Raw genomic sequence first — 11,389 nt, 5'->3', positions numbered from 1 at the left:
CTCGTGATTTCAAGCCAAATAATGATATGGAAAGAGTATTTCATTGAGGGTGTTGAGTCAGTGCTGGTTTTGTCAGAACCATAATAGGCCAAGAAATGAAAAAAAATCAGCTGTTCTTGGAGAAGACCTGATAGCAATTGTCTTTTTTTTTTTAAAAATATTGGCGTCTGATTGGTCTGTGAGCCCTGAGGTGGCCACTTTGGATGTCATTGAATATAGTTATTGTTGACTTTGTATGCAATCTGAAGACGAAGGCGAAGGCTATTAGAGTAGATTTCCACACTTTAGACCCCAACTCCTATCCTTTCTTTTCAGCCAGAGCCACTGGCTGCTCTTTTCAGCAGCTTCAGATGCTTTGTGTCCTGCCATAATCCCTGATCCTCAATCCCAAACTCCAGGAGTAAACTAATAGTGGATGTGGTGACAAATCCACAGCATCCAAATACTTCAAAGGGTAGTATTATTATTAAAGCCTAGTGTGCTTTTTGACTTATCAGTCAGTTCAGAAACAAAGAAAAACAGCAATTTGCAAGGAAATGAAAAGATACTAATGCCTTTATGATAAGCAAATTGGAGAATTTCACAGCTACTATTTGATTTTGTGTGTCTGGTCTGCATACTAAATAAAAACAGATCTGTGTCCTCAAACTTGCCTATAGCAGCAGGTAGAGGTCACCCCATCCCATTTCTATATAATACAACAGATTATTCACCTTTAAATGAATGAAGCAGTCCAAATGGCAGTTCAAGTGCTGTTACAAAGCAGGTTTATTTACTCAGTTAAAAACATTAGAGGGTTCATCTAGTGTCCCCACTAAATTCTAATATGGTGTATAAATACTAATATACCCCTATATAAAATGTACTATCTTCTTTGACCACTACAGTGTGCTCTCAGGCCATGAAATGACAACCTATAAAATTCTTATCAATTTCAATCATTCAGGATTAAGGCCAGACACCCTGCCATGATTTTGAAAGAAAATATTGTTCAAAACACTTAATTATATAAGCCAAATATGTCTGGGAACTAAGTCTGAGTAAACTATACAAATTTTGACTACTAGGTAATCTAGCTTCAGAGATACAAGTGAGGGAACAAGTTTGCAAATGAAATTTACACCTGCACATGATTTCTTAAGAGTACGTTTTCAAGTTGCGAGTTGCAAGAAAACCTAACAATCATTTTGGATTTTGAACGTGGTTTTTAGCATTGAAATATGCAAAAAGTTGAGTGTGGGAGAGCCTACTTTATCGATAATCATGAAACTTATTTTCTGAATGGAGTTTGGCCTGACTTTCTCTTCACTACGGGAGCAGCACGTAATATTATTAGCGAAGCTGACCATCTTTATAGTTCTGTTGAAACATATATTTACTATGAACTTTGATAGTGGCTGTATATGTACTAAAAGACAGTGTGTGTATAGCCTACAGCAATTCAAGCGTCACCTTGGCACTCACACGGTAATATTTCTGCTACAAACAAGCAATGTTGTTGTTTTGTGGTCAGGGCGCAGCCATGTAAAAACACGTGTGTCTGATGCTGCCTTCAAGTACTCCTTGTATGCTACTTCTTTTCGACGCATTCAACTGCTTTTGGCTGGAAATATGATCAAAATAGACCCTTTAACAAAAGTAGTTTTATTTAAAATGCGTGATAATATTGCGTGACAACAACAGCAACAATAACATTAATAATAATACTAACAACAACAACAACAACAACAACAATAGTAATAGCATAATACTACTACTACTACTACTACTACTAATAATAATAATAATAACGATAATAATAATAATAATAATAATAATGTACCAACTAACTTGGCAACTAGGGCATCACAGAAAACCTTAACTTTCGCAATCATATTGATGGGTCGTTCATTTGCGCTCAAACCAGAGGCTTCATATTTCTGACAGCACTTAAAGGTAGCAATATTTCACCTCTCACCTTCTCACAGGTTTAACACTTTATTATTGGTTGATACGCCCTGATGCGACAAGAAATACCGCTATGCGATTGGTTCTCGGATCCTGTCAATCAAGACGAGAACCAGCTAACCAGCGACCAGCCTCTGCGTTGCTAAGGTAAGTTAAAACAGCTGCATCAAGCTAACCAGAGTTTGCCATGAAAACACTGAAAGTCAGGCGATTTTGCCTTCAAAATAAAATTATGAAGTTGACCACTTTTGAAAAAAAGAAGAATTAACTACTGGGGCGATAAAATCAACAAAAGCGTTTCTAATTACTCAGTGGAATCATTAGATTAAAAATTGAGTAAAGCTATAGATGAAAAATAGATATTAAAAAGATTACCTTACGTGAAAACATATGTTCGTGAATAAGGGCTTTATCTTGAAAGTTAAAAGCGGAAGTTGCATTGTTTATTTTGGCTAGCTTGATTCTGGCAGTTAAAACTGCTGGTGATGCTGTCACTTCATATGGCTAACGCTACTGTACTGTAGTTAAGGAGTAAAAATGTGGCAGTGCGAGGATTCAAGCGGACAGTGCTGTTTTTTATCAGGGGAAATGTCCGACAAATCCACATCAATTCACGGAATATGTAAATAGATGGAGACATTTGAGAGCCATGCGTTTTCACCCACAGTTGGCAGGCAGGTATTTTCCTACAGCCAGGCGTCGCACTGGGAAAGCATCCTTTCATTTGGCACTGCTGTCTGGTGATTTAGCATGATAGCTAGCTAACTAATGGGCATCATGCGTGTTCATTTTTGTGCGTAGAAGTAACGTTAACTGGCAACGGTAGAGTTTTTTTTATTTCTTAAATTGTCATAACCCGCCTCATGGGGGGTAAAAACGCAGCCCTGCATAAGTCAAAACCACCAGACATAAACTCTGAAATGACTGGCTGTTAGCTGACATTACCTGAACCGTTGTCTAAAGCAAACACTGGGACAATTCTTTCTTTGCTGAGTGAAATTTCATTTTTCTTGTGGGCTGAATTTGGCCCCTTTGAAGTGTGGTGCGCCATATATCTTCTATTTTCGCATGTACCCAGGTAACAGAAACTTCAGGTAGGGAGTTTCAGGCACCTAAGCAGAATAATTCACCTGGAAATGTCCTAGAGATAGAGGAACGAAGCCTCAGGACCGTCACAACTACCTGGTTTTGTGTTACTGTGGCTGGAGCAGAGACTCATAACCCAGACCAGCCCTTGGACCTCTCAACACACCTTATTCACATGGAGCACCCAACCAGCTGCCACCCACTTCTGAGTGGACTATGAGGACTTTACAGCTTAGTTGTGCACCCATAGGTCTCCAGCTGTGTGTTATAACGCCCTTTATGTCTGTAAATTGCTTTTTGGACCAGCAATGAATCAGACACCACAAGGCATTTCCATGGTCTACCGACTCTTCAGCCAGAGGATGCATTGTTGAAGTGGAACCAGACAGAAGCAATGCACAGCTCCATGGGCAATACATGGTGTCTGTAGTTTAAATCAGGGGTTCCCAAACTTTTTCACGTCAAGGACCCTCCAAATAGATACGCATCTGATGAGATTTTGTCCCAAGCAACCCCCGTCTGAGAAGATTATTCTTGTTAGATATGACTTGGTGCTTCTAACTGTCTATACTGTCAGTGGGGACAGTGACACCCATGATCAAAACAGTCATTCCTGTACATTCTTTCATTGTGATAACTTCTATGTAGTGAAATAGTAGTGAAATTAAACTCTTCCTCATTTTGTTGGGGGACCGACCCACTGGAAACCCTCTCAAGGACCCCTGGTGGTCCCTGGACCCCACTTTGGGCACCACTGCTCCTCCCTGTCAGCAGACAGATCGAGCTCTTGCAGTAGGATTTATTTGATCGAAAACCTTGTGTTTTTTTGTGTGCTGTCCCATCAGAATGAACTTTTCCACCATGCACTGAAGACTGAACTGGACGCCTCAGCACAAGTGGAGTTCACACAGAGTCAGTCATGCCTGTTAGAAAGAAAGGTGAGTTGTAGTTCAATTAAATTACAGAAAGTTACCCCTGATGTCACTCTCTGGACCTGCTCCATTGAAGATGAATGGGAGGCCAACTTTTCAGACTCGGTGACAGTAAGCAGGGTGTTTTTTTGGGTACATTTGGCGGTTTGGTAATGCTGGCGGAATCACAAAGTAATGCTAATTTGTCTTTAAAAGCAAGAACAAACATGCTATGAATCCACAGAGTTGGTCAGCCTGTCATTGTCAGTGAAGCGGCTCCAGAAAGGGACATCAGGGATTAGCCTTGGTTCTCTGGTATCTGGCTTTAGGAGAGAGCTGATAATGTTCACTGTTCAAGTACTTACTGACGTGCAAGTACGCAGGAATGAATCATTTTTTGGTAGGTTTTCCCTCCCAGGTCCAGGACTTGAACGTCCATATTGGTTTTGATCAACCAGCCTTTTTGTTTCCACCAGCCCCAGACTGTGTGTAAATTGCCCTGTTCCCCTTTCTGAAATGGTGTGAGCAATACCAGGGACTGTTGTCTTTATATTATGGTGTGACCAGCATTGTAGTGAAGGGTAAACCCACCTAAACTCAGTTTACTTACCATTTTATTTACAGAATAGAGTATTTCACCTTTTTATGGCTGACATAAACTTTTAAGACCTAAATTCAGTGTCAAACTGATGTAGGCCTACTCCATGCTTCTCTGAAAATATAATTGATTTTTGCTCATATTGGCAGTTTGCCTTATGCTGATCACCAGCTGGAGGTCATAGTTAACCCACCTTTTTATTTGCCACTACATCACCTGATTCCTTTATATCTGAGATCATCACCAAGCAGCACTGCTTAATCTGATTTTAAAAATGAAACCTCTGTAGTTTCAATGATGTTTCTGTTGTGAGCTGTGAAAGCGGCTAGGCTTCTTTTGAGCCTAATTTGCTAACTTGTCACTCAGTTCTTGTAACTGTACTATATAGTGGTCATATCAGCTACAGAAACATGTAGGCTAGTGGATAATACAACTTGTGAAATGCTGGGATTTCCAAGTCATCTAGAGTAGCCCAGGCTAAACACTGTCTTATCTGCTTCCCCCCTGCAGACACAGTTAGGGCCTTGGCGCTTTTGGAGGAGTACTGCACTAAACTGAGGAGGCCAGAGGAGCAGCAGCTAAAAACTGCCATTCAGAGAGTGATGGTGATCTTCAAAAGCAACCTGTTTGAAGCACTTCTTGGTAAGTCGGTCCATCCCGGCCAAGCTATCTGTATTTCTGTTGAGTCTTTCAAGTTCATGATTCAGGTCTGGGCATGAAAAATATGAATTTGAAAGCCATTTCAAATATTTGGAGTACTAAAGGTGCGCATGACAACTGTATTGACTTAATCTTTTAAGTAATGAGGTATGCTTCCAGTATGGGATGATGTGTGAAATCTATTATAGAGAGCAGATAGAGAGGATCATACCATGCCTGCAGTCTTCCTATAATGCAACAACAGTTTGACCCACAAAGTCTTAAGGTCATAGAGGTCAGTAAGTACATGGGGAGGAATCATACACTTACTCTTATATCTCCACCCAGTTGTTTATTGTCATATTTGTCAACCTGCATTTCACTTTTTCAGAGTAGCACATTTTCAGGTTTCAGGCTTTTTTTTGTGTGAAATTAAGTTATTTTTAACTCTGCCGATTTAGCAGTACTCGCTTCAGAGCGCCTCCGGTATTTTTAACGTGCTCCACGTAGTCTACTCCTCCCTTGTGGAGTGTCTTTTGGATTCAAAAATAAAAGTGTTGGATGACACGTGAATTTATTAGAAATGTTGTAGTAGAGGTTGCCGTTGAAGACAAACACTAAATCTAAGACGAACCTGGACCAGAACCTCTGCCTGAGAAAAACAGAAGTCTAACTATATGAAAATGACTCTAAACTCAAAATGAGTCTAACTTGTCTCATTCAAAGTGCATTCTTTTCTTTTTTAAGTGGGATTGATACTCAGGCGATACTTGGGGTCACTGATACTTAACGCAGAGCAAGAGTTGTCCAATTTGTCTTGGACAATGAATAACATAAATACATTTTCAGACATCTTTACTACAGGTTATAGCCTACAGTAAATTACCTGAATGGACAAGTAAAAAGACAAGAGACAAGAATGATCATCTATCAACATTTATAAAAATGTCATATACATTTCGGTACTTTGCAATGTAAAGTTTTATTTCTCAACCCCATCGTTCCCAGAGAACACAGGCTCTCTCGCTGGTAGACACAGTCACCTCTGACAGGGAAGAGAGCTGAACTCTGGGTTGAGTATTAGATATTACGAGTTACATGATTTATAGACCTTGACTAAACTGGTAGCTGTTATAGCCTGTAGCTTACTGCACCATGACATGTAAGTGACATGAAGGATACAGAGAGGCATTTGAGATTAACCAGCTGTGGCAAGCAAAGTTGTACACAAATTACTTTTGCCGGTTGAGTATGGTATGGTTTAGTACAGTTTCAAGACAAACTAGATGGCACTCAATAGAGCGCATACCTCTGCCAGTGCTATGCAATTGTCAAGATATGGCAGTTCCACATGTCAGATTTTCACCAAAAGTGAATAATTTCTTCCATGCCCCATTACCAACTTGTTTCACATTAGGAGATTCACACATTTTCATGACTGGACCTGATGGGACATGAGATACGCCTGTTCAAATTCTAGCCACTGTAAAGTATTTAGCTGATTACCGCAACATCATGTGGCCAATCAGCACTATATCTGTTCAGTGGCCATTAGGGCTGCCCTTCTACCACAACTGAATGGGTAGTTAAACCGGAACTGAACTCTCCAGTGCCCCGATGTTGTTTGATTGGGCCAATAATGGAGAGTTTGCCTCTTCTTATGTCTGCTGATAGGCACATACACTCTGCTGATAGGCGCATAAAATTTGATGGTGTTACCTGAATCCGTTTGGAAGTTATTTGCCTAATAGTGAGAAGCCACGGCCTTCTTTAGCCAATTGGTGTGGAAAGTTAATCACTTATATACCTTTAATTATATACCTTTTTGTGAGAAGCCACGCCCACCGCCACGCCCCCCTTTGGTCAACTGGTAAGGAAAGTCAGTTCTTCCTTTCCCATGACCAAGCTTTCCACAAAGTTTCGTGCAAATCCATTCATAACTTTATGAGATATCCTGCTAACAGATGGAATTGGGCGAAAACGTAACCTCCGTCCAACTCTGTTGGCAGAGGTAATAACAGAAAATACAGATTTGTGGCAAAAGTGTCCTTAATTTCCTACATTTGGTAGGTGTATAAATCCAATAGTGTTCATGTCCTAAAAGCACCCTACTTCCCCTGGAAATCGCCGTCCCACCGCCGACCCTCCCACCCCTCCAAGGCCCTGCTGTGCTCAGCCCTGTTCATAATGCACCACACTGCAGCCCTGATTGCAGAGTGCACTTACCTAGCAGACCAGCCAGATGAGTGGTCATGCTATAGGGCTCCATTCAGACGCTGTGGGTCAACCCCATGGTCTCCACTCCACTCATTAAGGATTTTGACCGCCTTTCTTTCCGTGTATGGTTTTGTAATTGTTATTTTCCAAGCCACAGAGACCTAAACTAACCCCTGTGCCATGGAAATTGATTCCATTATCCTTTGCATTGGTGACAGCGATTAAGGGGCAGCTGGAATATTGGGCCAAATTGGTAGCACAGCATGTGGACAAACCTTTCAGTGAATGAGCTGGGCCCATGTGCATAACTGGCAGCAGCTCTTTGCAAAACTGTTGGAGTTTGATGAGGAGTCAAGCTGTTTCAAGTTGAAATATTTCTGTTATGCAGTGAAGCTTATACAATGGCTGTAGGAATGCTTCATCCAATGACTTTTTACTCATGTTGTGCCAAAAAAGGATTTCAAAATGCACTATCTGGAATTTTTTGTTGGACAAGTGTAGCCTATCCTATCTAGTCTAGCCTGTCCTAGCCTAGCCTATCTTGAATGTGCTGATTAAAGAGGAGACCACTGACAAACATCAGGGCTTTCGTGCCACAATCCAAACTTTCCACCCAAGGTATACTTTACCCCCCAGAGTGTTCTTCACTAAGATGCTGGAGAAGAAATGTGAAGCAATATTTCACAAAGTCAAACTTACAGTCACAGCAACCAACAGCAATGCCACTTTTATAGCAGGTGCATGGCCCTGTAGTACCCCCGAGGCATACTTTGGCACCGCCTGTCACTTTATTAGTGATGACCACTTACGGCCTAACTGCCATGCAGGAGACACTGCAGCAAATATTGGAGCTCGGATTGAAGTGGCAGCTGAAATGTTTGGCAAGGAGTGGGAGAGATGGGGCAGTCCCGCAGCAATATGCCAGTGTAACCCAAGACGCAGACGGTGTCACCGTTTCAGAGAGGAAGTCACTGTATTCTCTGCTGGACTCTTTGCTTGGGTCAGAAGCAGACAGTGAGGATGACAGTGGAGAGGAGGATAACATCAGCCAAGTGGTGGGAAACAGGATACTAATGTACTTGTCGTGAAGACTGTGAACCCACTCGAGCGGTGGAAGGCAAATGAGGCGAGGTTTCCCACACTGGCCACACCAGCTGCCACATCGACCCCGTCTGAGCAGCAGGGAACCTCAGCAAGTGCAGATCCACCCTGGCTGCAGAGCATGTAGAAATGCTGATGCTCCTCTTGTAGCAAGTGAAACTCCTCAAGAACATATGTGAACGTAAATTTAGATGGTCAAATAAGTTCCGGATGGTGTCTTGAATGGTTCTACATCAGCCCATCTAAGTCTGTGGAGTTGGCATGGATTTTAGCAAAGGCAGTGGGTATTCTGATATATTCTACACGATAAATTAAGAAAAAACTTCAGTCAACTTGAATAGATATCCAAGTGCAGGTGTGTTTTTTTGGTAAACTAGCTTTTATGAATGGATTAATCAACAGAATAATTGCCAGATTATAAAATAATCATAAATTGCGGTCTTTAAACATAATCAAAAGTTGTTTCATGTATGTTTTATCATAAACTTGAATGAGTGACCGGGCCTTGGTGTCCATTACGTATTTTATGTTATGTTTTATTATTTAACCGTGTTTTTAATTTATGATAGGCATTGTTTGATTCATTATTATCAGTCATTATTATTGACTCACCAACATTAGATCTTTTGCCTCTTTGGTATTCTTTGGTATAAAGCATCACAGACTGGCCAGGTTGGTAAACATGAGTGTGCTGTGTGCAGTTTATTGACATCACCTTACAGGATTTCTGGGAATTTAAGTTAAAAATTTTCAAACAGTTCCGTACAGTTTTTATCTAGATATTTAAATACCCAAACAGCTTTGTTTGTAGATCTCAGATTACGCCTCTGAGTAGGGAGTTTAAAGCCGGGTAATATAAGCTGTGGAAAAACTATTTATTGCTCTCAGCCGAAAGACATTACCTTGGTTTCAGCTTGTACAAAATATAGCAGCAAGACTTTTGACCAGAACCTTTTAAAACCTTTTGAACAGATGTTCAACCTTAGATCAGGTCAGGTCTCTCTTAACTGTTCCGAAGGCCACATTTAAAATGAACAGTGATTAGATTTTTTCAGTAGTGGCCTCCAGACTAGCTTGCCAGATGACCTTAGGTTTGGCAGTTTTTGTATTTTCTTTTGCCCTTTTTGTGCACATACAATGGATTTCAAAAACCTATACACTATCAGATGATCTAGTCTTTATTGACTTCCTATTGAAATCCTATGAAAATAACAAAATCAGCAATGATTTTGTTTTGCCAACAAGTCTCGTCCATGTAGCCGGTGCCCAATGCAGCCACGTCCCAGCAGTCATAGAACTCCATTGTATTAAAAAAACGATTAAAAACACGTCACAGAGCCATGCCGTTGCTCTGGGCAACATATTTCATCATCACGATGCACCGGGCCAGCCGACTTTTTCCTCAAACAACTTAATAAGCCGGCTGTAAACACGTTTGCAATCTCAGGAAAGTAGTTCCGTAGCACCGAAAATAGTCCCCAGCGTAATGAAGAATTTGTTCCCATTTGAATTTGATTTGGTAATAACTACAACAGTCTGACTTTTCGTGTTAACAGTTAGCGATTTTTAAAATTGAAACTATGTCTTTGTGAGCTGTATTTCAAGTTTTTTAGCTACAATTGGAGCCAATGACTTCCGGGTTGACGGCTAAAAACGGTACGTGGGAAGTCAGAAAGTAACGGGAGAAGAGAAAAACGCATTGTTGATTTTGTTATTTTCATAGGATTTATTGACGGTAAGCAATGCATTAAAAAACACCGGCCTTATCCTTTAAGGCCAGAAATTAAAACCTATTAAATCAGCTGTTTTTTGCTTTCATTCGGATATAACAACTATTTATATAACTGTCAAAATCAAGGTAAAAACAAAAAGCTGCTCATTTCTGACATGGAAAACTAAAACACCTCTGTATGTACACCCTTCAGTTAATACTCATAACTTCTGTTGCTTTGATAACTAAAGTAAGTGTGTTTGGATAAGTCTTTACCAGCTTTTCACATCTGGATGTAGGAATCAGGTCTCATTCAGATTGCAAGTGGACCTCCTATGCAACTCCTCTTTAAGTCAGTCCACAGATTTTCTGTAGGATTGAGGTCTGGGCTCTGACTGGGTCATTGCAGGACACTGATCTTCCTTTTGTAGCCATTCATTACTAGGGATGCACCGATACCGTTTTTTTACTGCCGATCCGATAACGATACCAGAATTTTGAGTATCAACCGATACCGAGTACCGATCCGATATTGACCCCTTTTTTTCTTCTGTAATTACACAGCTGCATACAACATGTAAATAACATGGGAACAATAATTTTATTGTTAAAAAAAAGAAAAGCAGCAGGGCAAAAGAACTGACCAAAATAGGAATGACAGTTCCTAGGATATATAAAAGATTGCTGCAATATAGGGATACAGTGCAAAAAAACTCACAAAAGTGCAAAAGAGCAATAAACTGACCAGTGCATACTGCTACAAAACAATATTGAAACAACCATACAGCCTTTGCTTATATTTTTTTTCCTCTTCTTTAGTGTGAATAACTGACAGAAAAAATACTGCTACACATAGGCTTTTTCTGGGCATAACATCCAGTGTGTGCCAAGTCTAGTCTAGTTTTAATCACTTAAGGACAAGAGGCAGGTTTTTCTTCAGACACAGAAGCATCTCACCTCTCTCTGCTGTCAGCCTGTTCCTCCGTTCACTGACAGTGTTGACAGTCACTGACGCTGACGCATGCACAGGTCGCGTCAGCGTCATCAGCGCGGTAGCATTAGCTTTAGCCCCCATCTCTAAAAAGCTTCGTTTTGTGAAAACGGAAGACTTAATTGAAACCTTTATGGTGGCGTGTACATGATACTAAGCCCAAGGACACTCGATGTAAGTTAGAGCTA

General features: G+C 40.7%; 1 protein-coding gene across 2 annotated transcripts in view; it reads left to right on the top strand.

Moving 5' to 3' along the window:
- The first annotated feature begins 3,952 nt into the window (after positions 1-3,952).
- dlg2 (discs, large homolog 2 (Drosophila)) overlaps positions 3,953-11,389 on the top strand; it is a 179,093-nt gene continuing 171,656 nt past the window's right edge. For both annotated transcript variants that reach the window (XM_078286618.1, XM_078286617.1), the window contains exons 1-2: positions 3,953-3,971; positions 5,053-5,184. In XM_078286618.1, coding sequence (XP_078142744.1) covers positions 3,953-3,971; positions 5,053-5,184 — 151 coding nt within the window. The remainder of the gene's footprint in view (positions 3,972-5,052; positions 5,185-11,389) is intronic.

This window comes from Centroberyx gerrardi, chromosome 11, assembly GCF_048128805.1.
Source record: "Centroberyx gerrardi isolate f3 chromosome 11, fCenGer3.hap1.cur.20231027, whole genome shotgun sequence".
NCBI lineage: Eukaryota > Metazoa > Chordata > Actinopteri > Beryciformes > Berycidae > Centroberyx > Centroberyx gerrardi.
Note: the sequence above shows the minus strand (reverse complement) of the source record. Positions and strands in the feature narration are given on the sequence as shown.